Source organism: Pipistrellus hanaki, assembly GCF_964339955.1.
Source record: "Pipistrellus hanaki genome assembly, chromosome: 4".
Taxonomy (NCBI): Eukaryota; Metazoa; Chordata; class Mammalia; order Chiroptera; family Vespertilionidae; genus Pipistrellus; species Pipistrellus hanaki.
Window position 1 is genome coordinate 5,677,304 of NC_140506.1, and position 19,924 is coordinate 5,697,227.

A 19,924-nucleotide genomic window follows, 5' to 3' on the forward strand; every position below is an offset into this window, starting at 1 on the left:
TTTTAAGAAAAACATATATAAAACATATAAGCATAATATGAACACTCACATGTACCCAACACCTGTCTGAATGAATAGAATATTAGTATTTTTTTAGGCCCTGGAATGCCTTCTGCACGTCCTTCTCCTAACCTTCCACAAGTATTTTTGGTCACTGTCTTAATCATTTAAACTACATATAAATATATGTATTCTTACATAATATATTAAGTTTTGCTTGCTGTTGACTTTTATATACATGGCATTACACTGGATGTGTTTTGTGGTTTTTTGTTTGTTTGTTTGCAACTTACATTTTTAACATGAAATGATGTGAGATGAAGCCATGCTGATGCATTACTAAATGCCCATTCATTCATTTCCCCTGCTACATAGTTTTCTGCTCCGTAGATGCACCATAATTCATTTATCCATTTTCTCTTGAGAGATATTATAAATAACAAATTTGAGATCTTGTTCTCTGTTACAAATTCTAATGCTATGAACATGTTTGGCATATCCCCTGGTGTTTCCAGGTTTTGTAAGTTAGGGAAGATTGCTGGGTCTAAAGGAATCAACATTTCCTAATCTATTACATATTTCCAAGTGTTTTTGCTGAGTGGCTGTCCACATCCAACATCCGTGAATACGAGTGCCCATTGACCCCATCCTTGGTGGTGTGTTTTGTTGCTCAGCTTTTACCTTTTTGCCAGTCTTGTCGGTATAAAATGGCAGCTCTTTCGGGGTCTAATTGGCACTTTCTTGATTACTTATGAGATGAACCCTGTTTTGTATTTTTGGATCATGATCCTTCGTCTTCAGTGTTGACTTCTTTGAGTGCCCACCACATCCCAGTGTCTTCGATGCAGCTGGGAGCGACTCAGTGCGGGTGGACGAGGGGCGGAGGGTGTGTTGACAGCAGTGTGCTTATCTTCTCTGGGAAGGCCCCGAGGAGGACGGAAGTGGCCGCTACGGACCCCGTTACCTAACGAACACGGGCGTCGGCGAGGATGACGACGGATTTGAAGACGACTTAGATTTGGACTTTTCCTTCGAGGAGGTAACAACATCTCTGCTGTTAAAACCCAGGTGTTTTTGTTTTCTTGCAGAGCTAGGTAATTTGGCCAGTGGGCTGTAAGCATTTTACGTAAAACTGACTTAAATGGGCTCGTTTGCCTTGAACACATCTATTTCCTCTCACTATTAGGCTCCCAGTGACCATAAATGAGTAATAACTAAAGGCCAACCGTGCTGAGGTGCTGTGGGCAGCCCTGCCTGCCGACTTCCAATCTGGCCAAACCACGCTGAGATTTCCCACCAAGTCCAAGCTTACATACTTAGGTATTATAAGCAAATGAGCAGGTCCTTGACAATTCCATCTTCGTGATAATGTAATAAGAAGAAGAATAAACAACCATATAATATCAGCTCTACTGATGATTTTCTGACTAATACAAAGCAAGGTACCAAAAGTCCTTGAGCCTCAAGTTTTTTAGCCACAAACTGGGGTCAGGACTGTCTGCCCCGCCTACACCCCGGGGTATCAAAAGTGACCATGTTTTCAAGTGTTCGCACCATAATAAGGCCGTCTAATTCCTGGTGCTCCGTCTCAATCCTTTCCTGGCTGCAGGTGAAACCACTTCCTGCTACCAAAGAAGGGAATAAGGAGGTGTTGGTGGAATCCACGTTTGTGCCAAGGTCAAACCCAAAGACCGTTGCGAGGCTGGTTCCCCCCACTCCAGCCTCCCTCCCTCCGGCTGCGGGGGCTCCCCAGCCCACTCCGCTGAGGAGAGAAGGGAGGAAAGGCATGCCTGCGGCACCCAGGATCTTCGACACGCCGTGCGATGACACCCTCTGCCCCGCTGACAGCTTCTGTGCCAACGACTACACCCGGGGGCACTCCCGGTGCCACTGTAACCTGGGCAAAGGTGGTGAGAGCTGCTCAGAAGGTAGGCCCTCGCTGGGGCAAGGACACGGGGTGGGTTGGCCCCACTGGACGCCAGGGGGCAGGTTCGCTGTCCACCTCTGGTTTCTTCTAACCCTTTGTCTAAGCCCCTTGAGTGTGGCTCTTCCACAAAATACCACGGCCTGGGCGAGTCTATTTTGAAGAAGTGGCGTTAGAAGAAGTTTAAGTTTAAAAAATTTGGCTCTCAAAAGAAATTTCAGTCGTTGTACTGTTGATATTTGGCTCTGTTGACTGATGAGTTTGCCGACCACTGGTCTAAGATAAGCCTCTTCTTTTTTTAAAATATATTTCCATTGACGTCAGAGAGGAAGGGAGAGGGAGAGAGAGATAGAAACATTAATGATGAGAGAGAATCATTGATCGGCTGCCTCCGGTACAACCCACACTGGGGATCGGGCCTGCACCCCGGGCATGTGTCCTGACTGGAAATCAAACCGTGACCTCCTGGTTCATAGGTCGATGCACAACCACTGAGCCATGCCGGTTGGGCATAAGATAAGCCCTTCTTCCCTGTGTAAGTCATTACATGAGCTACACAGGGCAGACATGAGGCCACTTCCCTTGTGCCTAGTTGGAGAGCAGCCCTACTGCTAAGTGTGCCAAAGGGGTCATACCTTCGGTGCGATGACTAACGCATCCCGGTGGCACCTCAAGGAAGTGGGCTTTCCTTTAATCACGGCTCTGCTGAAGCACGTGCTGCCGGGATATGTGCATGCAAATTGGGAAAGGACTTCATGCGTGCACACGCGTCTCACAGACACACCGCTGGCAGCAGGCGCCGGTGATGGTGACCCCACAGCCACTGTGTCTGTGGAGGGAAGCGGTGACAGTCTCCAAAGGCCCAGGCTCTCCCTGAGAACTCCAGGAGCTCAGAGTCCCCACCACAAGGACTCTGGGTGTGACAGGTAGAGAAAAGAAGAGCGTGAAGGAGGTTGAGCCGATGCAAGGTTTCACTCAGGGACCCTACGCTGTGCGCATGTTGATTTTTGCATTTGAAGAAGAAGAAGGAAAATGACCTGTTTCTGCATTGTCTTCTCTTCTCAGACGTTGCTATACAGTACCCTCAGTTCTTCGGCCACTCCTATGTAACCTTTGACCCCCTGAAGAACTCCCATCAGGCATTTCAAATCACTCTGGAATTCAGGGTAAGAAGGGTTCCTTGTTTGATGAGTGTCCACTGGATGTCCTATCACAGGGGGGAGGGGGAGCGAAAGGGGGAGAGGGGCTGGGAGGGAAGTAGCAAGGGTCAAAATGACACAGAGCCTGCCCTGAAACCCGTTTTCAGGGTGGCAGGGATGACGGGCTTGTTCACACCTCCAGGGGTGCCAGTGAGGGGGGGCGGGTGCTGTGTGTTACTGAACTGTGCGGGTGGCTCACCTGAGGGTGCCCAGAGAGGAGGTTTGGGTCCCAGCCATGATGCTCATACAGGGACTCCTCCCTGGCCAGGACGTCAGACGGCATAATGCATTCTCATCCCCAAACTGCTTTGAAAGGGAGCCCGGATGTTTGCCTCCTGGCTGCGGCTGGAACAGAACAAATAAAAGCTGGACTGTGCGTCCCTCGCCCAGAGTGAGGCCAGTAGATGCCCTCCGCTCTGAACCCGCTGCAGACAGGACCCAGGCGCCACTTCAGCTTAAAGTGGTTCTCCTGTGTGTCTCAGACGACAGGAAAACGTCTGGGGATCTGGAAACAAGTCCCCTTTGAGGTCATGGTCACAGTGTGTTGTTGTTTTTAATTGACTAGAAAGAGAGGAAGGGAGAGAGGGAGAGAGAACCATCCATTTGTGGTTCCACTCATTCATGCACCCACTGGTTGATTCCCGTGTGTGCCTGACCCGGGATCGAACCTGCAACCCTGTGCATCAGGACGATGCTCCAGCCAACTGAGCTACTCGGCCAGGGCCTGGTCACTATGTTGAGCGCCCAGAAGATGATGGGCCGCACTCCAGGAGAGCCAGCACGGGTGAAAAGCAAACCAGGCTGTGGATGGGCTGTTTTCCCTGTCCTGTCCTCCTGACAGAGGGGAGAAGAAGCAAATGTGCACGCCTCTGCGGGAGGGAAGTGAAAAACCAAATAAAGGAAAGCCACGGGCTGCTGCTGGAGAGAATAGAATTGATGAGACGAGAGCAGCTCCCCGGGTCCCTGGTCTCTGCCTGGTGTCCTGAGGCTCTGCTGGTGGGCCCGGAGAACAAGCCAAGAGCAGTGGAATACGAGGCCGCCTCCCCTTCATTGCCTCCCTGGCGTTCCTCACAGTGTGTACCACTGCCCTCGGGTGCTGGGACTAGGTACCTGGGGTTCGAGGGGCGCCATGTGCTTGTCCTTCTCTAGCCCCCGCCCCCCCGAGGCGCACGCTCAGGGTTCACGCTCCTGTGTGTGTCCAGGTGGCGCGTTACGGACCAGGTGGCGCTCACTGTCCCTGTGGCTTCTGTTTGTCCACCAGGCAGAGGCGGAAGACGGCTTGCTGCTCTACTGCGGGGAGAGTGAGCACGAGAGGGGCGACTTCATGGCCCTGGCCATCATCCGGCGCTCGCTGCAATTCAGGTAACTCCGCCGAAAGCCCACGGGTGTTTTAATACCACCTTATGTTATTTCCATTTTTTTAAGTTTTATTGATTTTTTACAGAGAGGAAGGGAGAGGGATAGAGAGCTAAAAACATCGATGAGAAAGAAACACCAATCAGCTGCCTCCTGCACACCCCCACTGGGGATGTGCCCGCAACTAATGTCCGTGCCCTTGACTGGAATTGAACCTGGGACCCTTCAGTCCTCAGGCTGATGCTCTATCCACTGAGCCAAACCGGTTTAGTATGAAAAAAAGTGAATGCAGAATGTTTTTGTTTTTGTTTTTTTAATGTTTTTATTGATTTCAGAGAGGAAGGAAGAGAGAGAGAAAGAGAAACATCAATGATGAGAGAAAATCAACAATCAGCTGACTCTGCATTTCCTACACTGGAAGCTGAGCCCACAACCTGGGCATGTGCCCTGACCTGGAATCGAATCATGACCTTCTGGTTCACAGGTCAATACTCAACCCCTGAGCCACGCAGGCTGGGCCAGAAGGGGTTTTGGTAGCTAGGGAAGAGTGTGCATAAGGTTAGGGTGAGCCAGTTTACTAAATCCTGGAGCATCAGGGCCACAGGTGGCCTGTGCAGAATCTGGTCCCTGACAGCCATTCATTCCCTCCACAGCACGTATATCTTGAGCCCCCGCATGTGGGCAGGTTGAAGACAACTAAACAACTAGACCCACATTGTCCCCAAGAACAGGTTCCAGCTCTTCCGGGCACACATTTAAACGGCCCCTGGCTCTTCATATCTAATTCCGAGCGCTCTGGCTCTCAGAGAGGCCGTCAGCCTGAGAGGATGCCCGTGGCATCAGAACACACAGCGAGCTGATTGATCACAGGATCTTTCCTTCTCCTCTTCCGCAGGTTTAACTGTGGAACTGGGGTTGCCATCATTGTCAGTGAGGCCAAAATCAAGCTAGGCGCCTGGCACACAGTCACGCTGTACAGAGACGGGCTGGACGGGCTGCTGCAGCTAAACAATAACACGCCGGTGACAGGCCAGTCCCAGGTGAGTCCCCGCACGCCCTACCTCCCCACCCCCACCTGGCACCCACCAGAGGCAGCTGGAGGGCCCACAGGGCGGAAGCACACGTGGCAGGACTCGGACTCCATTGTTCATGGAGCGGAGCTCCAGCGTGCTCCTGTGGGATCCTGCCACCCCAAGGCGTGGGCTGTCAGAGCATGTCCATCCCCAGTTCATGCAGGAGAGCGGAATCTGTAAGCGTCATCACAGCAGGCGCCCGGGGACAGGTTCTTTCCCCATCAGGACAGGAAAGCCCAGGGCAGAGGGAGGGCCACTGTCAGTGCCAGAGGCGCAGCTGGCTTCTGAGATGGGTGTTGCAATCCTGCGGCTTTAGAAAACAGCTCCAAGAGGTTCACTTGGTCCCATCCGCAGGAATCGCCCATTACCCTACCTTTTTTGGGGACCATGATTATAGGAAGTGGTGAAATCATTCACCCGGTGGGCTACTCAGCAAATCGCCCAGGTATTCACATATTTGTCATGCTGGAGGCAATTTTAGAACCGTGTTCGGAGTAAACAGTTTGGGTTAGCAGCCCGCCGAGGAACCCAACCTGTAATTATAATCAGTCAGCTGTCCATATTCTCTGAGGGAAAATGCAGCAAGAAGGCCTTTGTGTGTCTGTGGAGAGCTCCCTCCCTGGGTTCTTTTCTTTGCTCCTCGGTGCTGGCGAGACATGTTATACAAAGGGCCATGCCTTGCTGATCCTGGGTAGCGTGCACCCTGATGGTTCCAAAGGAATAGGAACTCGAGATAACAACTGTGAATCCAATGAGATCACGTATGCATATGTTTCTAAGGAAGGAAAAGACAGAATAAATGAACTACAGAGTCACATCAGTGCCCATGTGATTAAAATTAAGTTTGATGGGAATAAAGAAGCTTTGAACTTGGGTCCAAAACACTAACATAAAAAAAGGATGAAGAAGCTATAATAGAAGCAACACCTCTGGAAATGGCGTAAGATTTAAAGCAAGGAAGTTCTATGAAGGTTAATAAAGAGAACCTTGTAGTAACAGCATAAGCTAATGAAATGATAGGTTGCATTAATAGAGACATATCATCTAGAAAAAGGGAGGTGATAATTCTATTTTCTTCTGGTGACTATATGGAATGGTGACTGACCACTTGGATCATTTGACTGTGTTCCGATCTGTGACCACACTCTCAGAGGTTTATAGAAAAACTGGAGCATGTGCAACAAGCAGCCAATGAAACAGGAAGATGAGCTGAAATCCCTGGAGTGATTGATTGAAGGAGGGTTGTTTAGTGTGGAGACGAGAAGATGAGGGTAGCTTTTCATCAGAGTCAAAGGGAGAGTGTTGAGGAAGAAGGACTCACTCTGTGAGCCACAGAGAGCCAATTTCAGCGTTACCTAATCACGCACAGGTGCACAGACACACGCACCAGCCTTCCTCAGGAGATGGCTCCCTGTCTGTGGGATGTTCCAGAAGAAACTTCTCAGAACCTTTGATAGTGAGATGCTCAAGGAATCCAGCAGTCAACGGGGGCTTGGGTTATATGAGTTTTCATATTGCTTCTAATCCTAAGAGTCTGTGATTTGAATGACTGTGAGAATTAATTGCAAGAAGCATGTAATTGTATGGGTACTCAGAGCGACGTTTGTCTCTCTACTCCCAGGACGAGCTAAGCAAGTTGCGTGAGCAGGACCACAGATGTGGAATGTTTAATAAATGTTTAATAAACGGGGAGAACATGGCTCAGTCTTAAGCTGGAGATCCTCAGTGACAGGCCAGAGAAGGGGTCTTGTGCAAATGGTGCCTTCACAAAGTGTTGCCGTAGGAACCTGTAAGGGAGGGAGAGATGGACGGGGAAGGGCGAAAGTAGGCACAGGTGAGCTCTCAGGCAGATCTCTTCGGGGTGCGGCTGCAGCCTGACCCCACAGGGAGCTTGAGTATACCCATACCTCCGAGGACTCCAGCCCACAGCCAGCGAGTTGGATTTTCATATTTCTGCACTCATTAGAAACTGTTAAGGGCTGTGCCGGGGGGATGCAAACTCGGGGGCAATCCCAGTTCTCTGCATCAGCAGGCAGAGCAGGCTCCAGGGGCCTGAAGGCAGCCCTCATCCGAGCAGGTAAAGGCCAGGCTCGAAGACTATGTTGTGAATGGGGCCTCCGAGGAGAAAGGGATGCAGCTCTCAGGCCCCTGCCGCAGTCCTGGGTCAGGGAACGGCCAGAGGGTGGATGTGGGGTCCAGAAGGAGCGCATCCGGAGGATGTGGATGAAATAAGCCAACAGGGCCCCCAATCCCCGTGACAGGGCCGCATGTCAGTGGCTGGCAAACAGTTCATCCTTAAGCTTCGCTGCACGTACTTCTACCTGCCAGGTCATCGTCAGTGTACCGTTCACCAAGGAGTCTTACCTGGTCATGAGCAGAGAGAAAGCCAGGACTGGGGCTTCTACTTTTGGTAACATAGGTCTAAAGGATAAAGATGACATTTCAGTGGCTTAACTTTGGGGCATTTTATGAGTCTGGCAGCGTGCCTTCTCCCAACCCCCTCCTCTGTAGCCGTTCATGCACGTGAACCAGATATTCCCATAATCGCAGAAGCGAGTGCCCACCGAGCGTTCAGGTCTGTGTTTTATAACCTCACGAGCTGCGATCCAGGTTGCGGTTTGCTGTAAAACTGGAAATGTCTCCACCTAACTGTAATAACATTTAAAACACACACACACACACACACACACACACACACACACACACATACACACACACACACACACCCCAAAACGCTCTATCCCTGAGCAAACTTCAAAATATTTTGCAACAGAATCTGCTTGCTAATCCCTCGCCCCGCCCCGTGTTTCCTGCAGGATGTGGTGTAAAGGTGAGCCGGACAGAGCCAGGGGAAATGTTAGCCCACGTGCACACACGCTAAGCGTGACCACCCTCAGCACACAGAGCAGCCCTGTGACCCCTCCAAGGTCCACAGCGCAGTGGTGTCAGGACTGGCAGGAGAGGTTGTTGTTGGATGTCCAGCCTGGTGCATGGCCTGTTGGGTTGCTCTTGGCTCGGGGCCCTCACTCCCCTCCTTTCGAGGCTTTCCGAAGTCCTCCTTTCTCAAAACTGCCCTCCGAGAGGCTCACCCAGTTTCCTGCGGGGACCCTGGGTTGAAGTTTGCTGGAGGGCAGCGTCTTAAAGACAAATACGGATGGTTGTCAGCTACATCCTGGGCATGCCCCTCATGAAAATCAATTGCGTTTTTGGCTTTGGATGTCGGTTCTCTTGAATCACGGTTTTCCTCTTTCTTTCTTAAAGGGCCAGTACAGCAAAATCACCTTCCGGACGCCTCTTTATCTTGGTGGCGCTCCCAGTACTTACTGGTTGGCCAGAGCCACAGGCACGGACCGAGGCTTCCAAGGCTGCGTGCAGTCGCTCAGGGTGAACGGGGAGAGCGTGGACATGCGGCCCTGGCCCCTGGGGCGAGCCCTCGGCGGGGCCGATGTGGGTAAGTGGGTGCCTGGTGGGCAGGGGTGTGCCTGCCGTTTTGGTGTGAGCGGGTGTGGGGGTGAGTTGCAGTCAGTCTGTGTTGGCGTCTTCTGGTGACCTGCACTTGAAAATGACCAAGCACACCCTCACAGGCCTCTCTGATGTGCTTGGTGAAGAAAGCTAACCAGCCCATCTCAGTGGTCGGCAAACTCATTCGTCAACAGAGCCAAATACCAACAGTATAACAATTGAAATTTCTTTGGAGAGCCACATTTTTTAAACTTAACCTATATAGGTCGGTACACTGTTATTAACTTAAATTAGGGTACTCCTCAGCTGGCCTTTGCTAAAAGCTCAAGGGGCCAAAGAGCAGCATGTGGCTCGAGAGCCGCAGTTTGCCGAGCACTGGCCCATCTGATGCTGAACCTGTGAGCGCCTTTACTGGTGACCGCTTTCTCTCCCTGATAAGATCATAACTTCCGGTAGAAACAGGGATCCTGAAGTCACATGCTGAGGCCTCATGGGTCCTCCCTGCCCCTCGCTGCCCCAGATGGAGGCGGCCCTGCCTGCGGCCAGTTCCTAAGCTTAGACATGGCTGCTGAGCTCCTTTGGTGCTGAGCTTGGTTGCTGCAGTGTTCAACCAGCAGGCGGCAGCACTTTAGGCTGCTGGGGCCACACAACTTAGGACACTGTCACCATGCTCACTCTGTTCACATGGCGGGGATGGAGTCACACTCTTGTGGGAACAACAGCGGGAGGAAGGAAACAAAAACAACTCGGCCGTCCCTGACAGCAGTCCTACAGTTGCCCCCAGATCTACTATGTGAGTTACTGTGTCCACCACGTTCTAAAGTCTCAGAAAGGACAGCGAGAATCCAGTGAAAAGGAATCATAGGTGCCACTCCTGTTGAAGGCTGGGTGAATCAACGGGAGGGGGTCCCTGCAGTGTCTGTGCAGAGCCCTGAGCCGTGGCGTGGCCAGCGCCGTGGCCTTGGGCTGGCCGGCCACCCAGCGGCTGTGTGCTCCCGGTCTGTGTCTAGGCGAGTGCAGCAGCGGGATCTGTGACGAGACCTCGTGCATCCACGGTGGCACCTGCACGGCCGTCCGAGCCGACAACTACATCTGCCTCTGTCCCCTGGGATTCAAAGGGCGGCACTGCGAGGACGGTGAGAAAGAAGCACGTGGGTGGCATTTCTGTCTGCGTGTTAACTGGCGGGGCTGTGAGTCTTCATCGGTCCCACGAGTGTTTACGGGGTTCACATTGCTTCCTGAGGATGGTTGGGAGGATCTTTTTTCTTTAAGGTGGAGGGTCTTAAAGTGTCAGTGACAAACCAAACCTTCATCATTTTAAGATGTTATCAGGCCAGGTTTTGGGGGCTCTTCTTGGCCCTCAAATAACTTTGAGGAGCTTATATTTGTGTGGCCTGTATCGGGCTCAGTTCAAAGCATTGTCAGCTCCTGCTGCTGAGAACATCTGAGAGGTGCAGAAGGAAGGTTGGGAAGACACGCCCAGAATCATCAACCATGCACTGGGACGAGAGTGATCTTGTGTCATTTTCTTTGCATTGTTCTGCTGAATTATTCCACCTCTCGTGCATTGTATACATACATGGAAACACATGCACACACAAATATACATCCTATATAATAAAGAGGTAATATTCAAATTGACACTCACACCCTCACAAGATGGCTGCCTACGACCAGGCTGGCAGGGGGTTAGTGAGGGACGACTAAATGACTGAATAAACAGGCTGCATGGGGCAACCAGGCCAGGAGGGGAGGCAGTTAGGGGTGACCAGGCAGACAGGCAGGTGAGCGAGTAGGAGCCAGTGATCCAGGATTGTGAGAGGGACGTCCGACTGCCGGTTTAGGCCTGATAAACTGGCAGTTGGACATCTCCCAAGGGGTCCCAGATTGGAGAGGGCACAGGCTAGGCTCTAGTATATAATAATGGAAAATTTTTAAAGATTTTGGAAAACCACACAGAACTAAATGTGTTTTAACTTTTCCACCAGCGATTCAGATTTGGACTTATGACGCCATACTAGAGAAAGTTTTTGTAACTCTATAATGTAAAATCTCATGTCACTACCTGACTAGCATGGCTCAGTGGCTGAGCATTGACCTATGAACCATAAGGTTGCAGTTCAATTCCTAGTCAGGGCACATGCCCAGGTTTCAGGCTCCATCCTCGGTGTGGGGCATGCAGGAGGCACCACATCAATCATTCTCTCTCATCATTGATGTTTCTATCTCTCTCCCTCTCCCTTCTCTAAAATTAATAATATATATATATATATATATATATATATATATATATATATATATATATATTTTATTTTATTTTTTAAAAAATATATTTTAGCTGGAACCAGTTTGGCTCAGTGGATAGAGCGCCTGCCTGCAGACTGAAAGGTCCCAGGTTCGATTCTAGTCAAGGGTATGTATCTTGGTTGCGGGCACATTTCCATTGGGAGGTGTGCAGGAGGCAGCTGATAGATGTTTCTAGCTCTCTGTGTTCATAAAATATTTTATTGATTTTTTACAGAGAGGAAGGGAGAGGGAGAGAGAGTTAGAAACATCGATGAGAGAGAAACATTGATCAGCTGCCTCCTGCACACCCCCTACCAGGGATGTGCCTACAACCAAGGTACATGCCCCTGACCGGGAATTGAACCTGGGATCTTTCAGTCCACAGGCCAATGCTCTATCCACTGAGCCAAACCAGTTAGGGCTAAAAATATTTTTTTTAAACCTCATGCCACCTAGAAGAGGGCATAGGAGTTGGGGGAAGCGAGGCTGTTCCATGCCGTCTTGTATCTCTGTAGCCTAACGTACTACAGGCCGATCCCTGCTCACAGCTCACATGGCTGCAGAGCATGGAGGTGCTGGCGGTAGTGGGCTGGCCTGTGCTCCACACAGTCATTCAGGGACACAGTCCTCTGATTCCTGCGTCCAGCCAGCAGGTGGCGAGAGAGGCCACAGGAAGGATGGAGGCAAGTTCTCTGGATCCCACCTGGATAGGTGTCGTGCTCCTAGCCTCATGCTGCTGGCCAGTGTCCCGTGAGCCCACCCCCCTCACCGCAGGGCAGTGCCCAGGGGAAAGACGGCTAGTCCTGCTACAGAGGGGTTTCTAACCACATGCTCGTCTCCTCAGCGTTCACCCTGACCGTGCCTCAGTTCAGGGAGTCCCTGAGGTCCTACGCTGCCACACCCTGGCCCCTGGAGCCCCGGCGGTACCTGTCCTTCATGGAGTTTGAGATCACCTTTCGGCCGGACTCGGGTGACGGCGTCCTGCTGTACAGCCACGACACAGGCAGCAGGGACTTCCTGTCCATCACCCTGGCGGGCGGCCACGTGGAGTTCCGTTTTGACTGTGGCTCGGGGACCGCTGTGCTCAGGTAAGGGCCGAGAGCTTTGGGGGCTCCCCTTCCCCCGAAAGCCAGGCTGCAGCCATATTGGGAGAAGGTGAAGGTCCTTCAATCATGTGTGACCTCCCTGTCTTCCCTGCAGCTCCCCTTCCTGGATCCTTTCCTGCTGATCGTGCTGGCCTGCTACGAGGCTCCCATTTCTTAAATGACCGCCCAATAGGTGCCGATTCTTTGCTTGAAGCGAAGGAAGACGGGCTTGTGGGGTGACTCCACGTGGGGTCACACCGTGCCCTCGGCAGAGATGGGATGACTTGTAATGAATCACCACCTTGCCCCGAGTGTCACGTGGTGGGCACTTAGCCAATAAATGATGACCAGTAAAATAACAGAGCCCTGGCCAGTGTGGCTCAGTTGGTTGAGCTTCATCCCATGCACCAAAAAGTTGCCAGATCGATTCCCAGTCAGGGCACATATCCAGGTGGCGGGCTCAATTCCCTGGTAGGGGGCGTGCAGGAGGCATCCAATAGATGATGTGCTCTCTCATTGATGTTTCTCTCTCTCCCCCCACTTCCTCTCGCTCTAAAAATCAATTACAATATATATATATATATTTTTAAACTATTAACAGAAATTTAATGAACAGTAATGTCCTTGGTGAGCTCACTTTGCCTTTTAAACTTCCTCTTTGCCGTTTCTCCAGTGGTGACTTATGCTTGAACAGGTCAGTCGCGGCACCCCGTGCTCTGACAGAGTCCCTGCGGGTGCACAGCCCCCCCTCAGACCAGTGTGCTTGAGGAGGCTCCATAGCACTCCCGGCAGCCAATTGATGCCCTGAGTGCTGGCCAGTGTCTGCGGAATTGGTTCTGAGTTGTCAGAACTTCCTCTCAGCTCCCTGGTGTGGGTGTGAATTCACTCAGGTCGATGGCTCGGAACAGCCTCAGTATCTCTGTGAATCCCCGGAGGGGCAGATGTCTTTCTTATTTGTGTGTCTCACTCTTCTTAACCGTGTTCCTCCCCCGGTGGTTTTACCTCCCAGCCGGAGGCATGCTTCTCCTGCCCCCGTGTGGTCCCCTCTCCTCTGCTGTGGCTCACGGGACACCCTGCCTCCGAGCGGCCCCAGCGGGGAGCCCGTGAGCTTGTTGTTGTTCTGAAGGCGATGGCAGGTCACAGTGATCCACTCATCTTGTTGGGCTGTCACTTTTACAGAGAGAGCATGTGGGTGAGATGTTACAGCCACGTGAGGCCCTGAATTGCCGGTCATATTTCATGGCTGATGGGAAATCACTGCATTGGATTTCCATCATTCTTCAAAAGGCCAGCTTGTTTCTGCCCTGATGGCGGAACCCCTGCCCATCAGGGACACCTCCCGCCGTGAGGGATGGACAGACACGCTTGTACCCCTGGTGTCTCGAGGGGGGTATTTAATTGATTCCGTTTACACGTGATTATGCAGCCAGTCTAAGTGTTCGCTGAGAGCTCTTTGCCACGCTGAGAAAGGAAGATGCCTTTCGCATCACCTTGTGCTATCAAGTGGCTTTGTCCTGGATGAGGAATGACTGGCAGGAGCCAGGGGGAGGAGGGTTGTGGCTCACCAGCGCCCCTCCTGGACAGACTGCTCCCTGCATCTCAGTAGTGCAGCTGAGCTGTGCGGGGTCACAGATTCATGGGACCTCAGGAGACCAGCTTTTCTCTCCCTAATTCTGTGCCTCCTTCTGACAGAGTAGTTCTTAAATTAAAAAATAGTAATTCTTCCTTACTGGCATGGCCTAGTGATTGTGCATCGACCTATGAACTTGGAGGTCACAGTTCCATTCCTGGTCAGAGCACATACTCAGGTTGCAGGCTCCAACCCCAGGAGAGGGCGTGCAGGAGGCAGCTGGTCCATGATACTCACTCATCATTCCTGTTTCTCTCTCTCCCTCTCTCTTCCTCTCTGAAATCAATAAAAATGTTAAGATAATAATAATACTGTTATTGTTTTCCTGCCTGTCAGGAAAGCTGCCTAGAAACGAAATCCTTGAGGATCTGGGGTGATGAAGTGGAGGCTCCAGGGCACACACACCAGCCGTTGTGACCGCGGATGGGGGTTCAGACCCCGCTTTGGGAGATGTTTGTGTTATACACCATTCCAAAGGCTTCCCAATCAGCTAAGCAAATCCTGTGAAAGCCCGGCCCATGGGACGCTGTAGAGTGGGCCGCAGCCTTTTAACTTGAGGAAGAGGGTGGAGTGACCCAACTCCTTATGAGCTAGATTCAAAAATGGTGACCACATTGTAAGGAGCTGGCAGCAGCCCTGATGGATACAGCCGGGCTGAGCGACGGCGTATCCGTGGAAACGGCCTCTGTGGGGTGAGAGCAGGACCGGGCCCCGCTCCTCAGAGTGGACTCGGGCCAGCCGAATTGCCGCTGGGTTCCCATTGCCTATTGATTTAGCCAAGGTGATTAAATCCTAATTACGAAGGACAAATCACAAAAGCATTTGCCAAAGTGAACAATCAAGTAAGGGGTGACGACCTTTTTGTAACGGGCGTATTGGTATTCCGGATGGCTTCCCAGCGATCACCTGGACCCCAGAGCTGTGGTCGGCAAACTGCGGCTCACAAGCCGCATGTGGCTCTTTGGCCCATTGAGGGTGGCTCTTCCACAAAGTACCACGGCCTGGGTGAGTCTTTTTTGAAGAAATGGCATTAGAAGAAGTTTAAGTTTAAAAAATTTGGCTCTCCAAAGAAATTCCAATTGTTGTACTGTTGATATTTGGCTCTGTGGACTGATGAGTTTGCCGACCATGTGCCGCAGAGGCCAGGAACCAGTGGGCACTAGACGTACAGACGCAGTGGGCACACTCTGTGTACACCTACCTCATAGCAGGCAGGAGCGTGTCAGACTCTGACCAACATCATTGAAACTTCAAGTGCTTCCACCTTGAATTTAAAACTGAGTTTTTAAACTACTTTGAATCCTTTCCACAATCTCAGAGAGCACGCAACCTGTCCTTGCCCCGTGATTTATTAGGAAAAATTTCTAATTTAAAAGTTGATAGAAGAGTACAGTGAATGTCATACCCACCTCCATTCGTCCACAGTCAGTGCTTTGTTGTATTGGCTTTTATCACACATCCAGCCTTCCTTCCCTTCTCTCTTCTTCCCTTCCTCCCTCTTTCCCTCCCTCCCTCCCTCCTTCCTTTCCTTCCTCCTCTTCCTTCCTTCTTCCCTTCCTTCCTTCCTCCCTTCCTCCCGCCCTCCTTTCTTTCCTTTTTTCCATTCATCCATTTATTCATGCATCCATCCATCCATCTTATTTTCTATGTATTTCAGTATATACTGCAAGACATCAGTACACCAAGGAATCTCTGTTTTACTCCTCAGCCCTTCAAAGCTTGTGTGCAACAATGGTCACTTTTTACCCTCCTGCCACCCCTCACTAGGAAACAAGGCTCATCCCACCCCCGTTTCAGTTCTGCAAAAGGAATAAATAAGTTAATGAATGCCATGTGCCCACCGTGCAGGGTCGGATAAACGGGGCGAACACTGCCGATTCCACTAAGTGGGAAGGATCGTCTTCTTTTTGCCGAGCAGAGTGAGGCGCTGAGGTCGGCATCCGTGTCATCGGAGCCGGTGGTCGGACGGCATTCGTTACACGAGGATGCTAACCCACGCTCAGTCTCCCTCCTTCCTCAGGAGTGAAGACCCCCTCGCCCTCGGCCGCTGGCACCAGCTGCGTGTGTCTCGCACCGCGAAGAACGGCATCTTACAGGTGGATAAGCAGAAGGTGGTGGAGGGCATGGCGGAGGTAAGGACTCCCCTGTGCTCCCCATGGTGTGGGGGGCCTTTTTCACGGACGCCAGGGCCAGGCTGCCTGGGCTAAACCCGAGCCCCCCACCTGGCAAGTTACTTAACTTCTCTCTTCTTTGTAACTGTTGTCTCTCTTTTCCGCATCCAGCTTGGCTAGAGAGCAGGTCCAATGCCTGAGGAGAGGTGGCTAGGAATTGAGAAATATTATAAAAGAAAGAGACAAGACACAAAGATAGAAAGAAAAGCTGGGGACAGTGACCCAGAGCCCTTGCAGGGTGTTTATTTTATACCCCCACATACCAGGAAGTTTCACCAAAAGGTCAAGACAAAAGGAGGTTATTTGCATTCTTGAGTGGGCCCTGAGCATTCCTGGTGCTAGGATGGATTTAGATATCAAAACCCACTTCTCCAAACCTTGGGCTGAAGTGAAGGTCAAACTGACAACACCCTTGCCCTTTTGGCAAGGTGTGTTCCCAGGATGTGGCTTTGCCAACACCACTAGATTCAGCTGACAGTAATTAAAGAATGCTCATGTGCCTCCCCAGGGGGCCCTCTCTACATTCTTCAGCTGTGAGTGCGGACCATAGCAGTAGATGCCTCACAGGCCAGCTGCACGGATTAAGTGAGATAAGATGAGGGCAGCACCTAACACATTGCCTGCCGCCCCCTTTGTTCCTGTGGGCGTGTAATACAGTAGGCTCTGAAACCAGTCTTTGGGTTCAAAATCTGGCTCCCTTTACTTACAGAGTGTGAACTCAGACTCTGAGTTTGTGTTTTCTCATCTATATAATGGGGTCAAGAATTGTGCCTACCTCATTGAGTTGAGCACCTCAGAATAATGATATATGTCACACATAGCAGACTCTGTCATAGGGGCAGCACCGTTAGCTTTATTGATCAGTAGTATTTATATTGTGCTTTCATGGTCCCAGGGCACAGAATTTCTACTCAAGTTTACAACTTGATTTCATTCCCAAGGATATGTCTGGAGGAAAATGGCATTTTTAAAAGAAGAGATAGGAGAGATCTGCTGTAAGCTATAACCTACCAGGATTCTGCACACCTCCAAAATTTACAGATGCCTAAAAAAATGTTTGACTTTATTTTGTGCATTGCAATATTTGAAGAGGGCTGTGGTGAATGTGGGTGTTCTGGTGAGAAAATGGATCGGTAGAGAAAAAAAAAAAAAAAGGAAGGAACAGACTTTGGGTGGAGACGGAGGTATTTGGTGGAGGAGGAGAGGAGAAAAGACACACGTGTCTGGGAACCACCTCGGGGACAGCAGGGGTACGGGGGTGTCCTGAACCTTCTTGGGAATTAGAAGAACCCCACGCTGCCTGAAGGTTATCGACAGAGACAATTCAGTCTGTGGTCTGATGCAGGCGTAGCTGTGGCGCCTGAATATAACAATGGCCGGCTGTGCCGAGTGAGGAGTGTGCGTCCCGCTCAGTGCCGGTGCTCAGTCCCACACAGCCCCGGGTACCAGCAGCTCATCACAGGGCCCACTTCCCACTCACAATCCATGTCCGTCCATGGCCAGCAGCAGCTTCCTCCTGAGACCTAGACTGGGAGGCGCCGGGGGTCGGATGAGGCCGGGTGAGCCAGCCCAGGCTCCGAAAGCTCCTGCCCAGAAGCGGTCCCTGTCCCTCTTGCTTCCGTCTCACTGCTGATCGCAGGCTCCCTGCCCCACGTGAGACGGTCAGGTTGGAGGCCGGCTCCCTGCTGGGGCGGGTCCTGCTGGCTGAGCATCCACGCCTTTGCTGTGACACATCCTCGAGGTAGACACTGCGGGTCCCCTTTTGTAGGTGGTGAACGTGAGTCTCAGAGAGGCTGTGAAATTTACAAACATCCCGAGAGGTGGTGAGGAGCATCGCAAAGCAATGGGAACGTCAGACCCACATGAAGACAGATCGTCCCGATGGGTCTTCGGGGACCCAAGGGCGCATGCGCTCGTCTTGACCATCTTTTCTCAACGTGACGCCGTGTTTTGTGTTTCCCCTGCTGGCAGGGAGGCTTCACGCAGATCAATTGCAACACCGACATTTTTATTGGCGGGGTCCCCAGCTACGACGAGGTGAAGAACAAGTCGGGCGTCCTCAGGGCGTTCAGCGGGAGCATCCAGAAGGTACGGCTCGCCTGCTCTGTTGCTGTGTGACCTTGACTCCAGGCAGTGGGATTGAGAATTGTGATCAGTGCACAACCCGCTGTATCCAAAGACATTGGAGAGGGTTTTGACATGTTTAAGATTTTATTTGTGAATGCTCACAGCAAGCTTTTCAACCCCATGTCTCACATAGCCTCAGTCCGCTCCTGGGTCTGTGCCCAGCAGACAGAGCATGAACGCAACCTGACCAAGATGAATTTTTGCAGCCAATCCACAGACAGATCCTGGGGCTGGCATCAGGTCGCTTCCAAAGCTTTCCGAAAGGGAAGGAGGTGAATGGATCTAATAGCAACCCTTAGCTCCATGCTTCTCTGTAGCTCACTTGGCAGTTTGCTGAAGGCAAGAACCAACTCTTGTTGCCCCTCCCTGCACCCCATTTTAGCAATGGTTCATCAGTCACATCACCCAGTTCTTCCATTACATGATCCAGTTCTTCAATCACATGACCCAGTTCTTCAATCACATGACCCAGTTCTTCAGTCACGTGACCCAGTTCTTCAGTCACATAGCCCAGTTCTCAAGAGGGTAGAGTCTTTCCATAGAAGGTGCAGGAAGAAACTGCTCAGCTAGGACACGGACCCCACTCACATTCATCTCTTCCTCCTTCCCTGGGGGCTGCCCTGCCATGACTCTCAGGTAGGAAAGAGGGCGTTCTGACTGCAGCAGACACACAGGTGTGTCTGCTGCAGCCAGGTCTCCAAGCCCCCAAACCCTGGAGGAAAGGGACGTGAAGAGAAGTATGTTGGTTTTCTGGATGTTAGCAACATCCAGTTTTCCTTCAGCCACCAGGAGTGGGGGTGGGCCACTGATTCCTTCAGACCTGAGGTGGGAGGCTCAGGGAAGGAAGGCCCTACCAGGATTTGCTCCTGGGAGCTGGGGAGGGCCCCTGGGCTCAGTCTTTCTGGGGGTCCCCTTGTGGGGGTCCAGGCACTATTCTCAGACTCCTGTGTGTTTCCCTTTATTGCAAACGGTGGTGACAGTGACACCTCAATTCAGACCATTGTTTTCCCTCTTATCCCCCATGAGTGGATCTGCCCTTGTTTAATGTGTTTGAAATTCTCCCTTGGGAAGCAAGCTGAGGTGCTAAGAGGGTTCACCCCCTTCCACCCTCTCAGGCCCCCTCCCTGGCACAGCACACACAGCCCTTTCCTGTCCACTCCGGGAAGGCCGACCTCCCCTCCCAGGTCCTGGCAAAGCCGTGGCTGTGCCATGTCCTGCGGCAACTGTTGCAGTAACTGGTGAGGTGACTGGTGCAGTGACTGGTGCAGTGAATGGCTTGTCTCAGCTACGGGGACAGTTTCACAGCCCTTCACTCACACCATGAAAAGGGACGTGGGTGGTTATGGAAAGATTCTGGCTGCTCTCCAGAAGCTTCTGAGATTCAGGACCGAGGGAAGTTTGTTCCCAGCTCCCCCCGACACTGTCCAAGGACCAGGCCAGCCTGTGGAAAGAGGGACTAGGGGCCGGAAGTGCCATTGCTACTTGCTTAGGACCCCCTGCAGGGCGGGGTCTCCTGGGGTACTTTCTCTCCCTGAGTTCTGCAAAGCCTTCCCCACATGGAACACCAGCAGCTTGGGTAGATACACAGTCTGAGCCAAGGGCTGGAAACAA

General features: G+C 51.6%; 1 protein-coding gene across 2 annotated transcripts in view; it reads left to right on the plus strand.

Moving 5' to 3' along the window:
* Positions 1–19,924, plus strand: part of EGFLAM (EGF like, fibronectin type III and laminin G domains) — a 124,940-nt gene that overhangs the window by 81,776 nt on the left and 23,240 nt on the right. Inside the window, exons 8-17 of one of the 2 annotated variants that reach the window (XM_084880565.1) lie at positions 924–1,039; positions 1,610–1,928; positions 2,990–3,090; positions 4,385–4,485; positions 5,375–5,519; positions 8,814–9,003; positions 10,025–10,150; positions 12,145–12,388; positions 16,036–16,147; positions 18,158–18,274. In XM_084880565.1, the coding sequence (XP_084736691.1) occupies positions 924–1,039; positions 1,610–1,928; positions 2,990–3,090; positions 4,385–4,485; positions 5,375–5,519; positions 8,814–9,003; positions 10,025–10,150; positions 12,145–12,388; positions 16,036–16,147; positions 18,158–18,274 (1,571 nt within the window). The remainder of the gene's footprint in view (positions 1–923; positions 1,040–1,609; positions 1,929–2,989; positions 3,091–4,384; positions 4,486–5,374; positions 5,520–8,813; positions 9,004–10,024; positions 10,151–12,144; positions 12,389–16,035; positions 16,148–18,157; positions 18,275–19,924) is intronic. The other variant, XM_084880566.1, reaches the window with a different exon arrangement.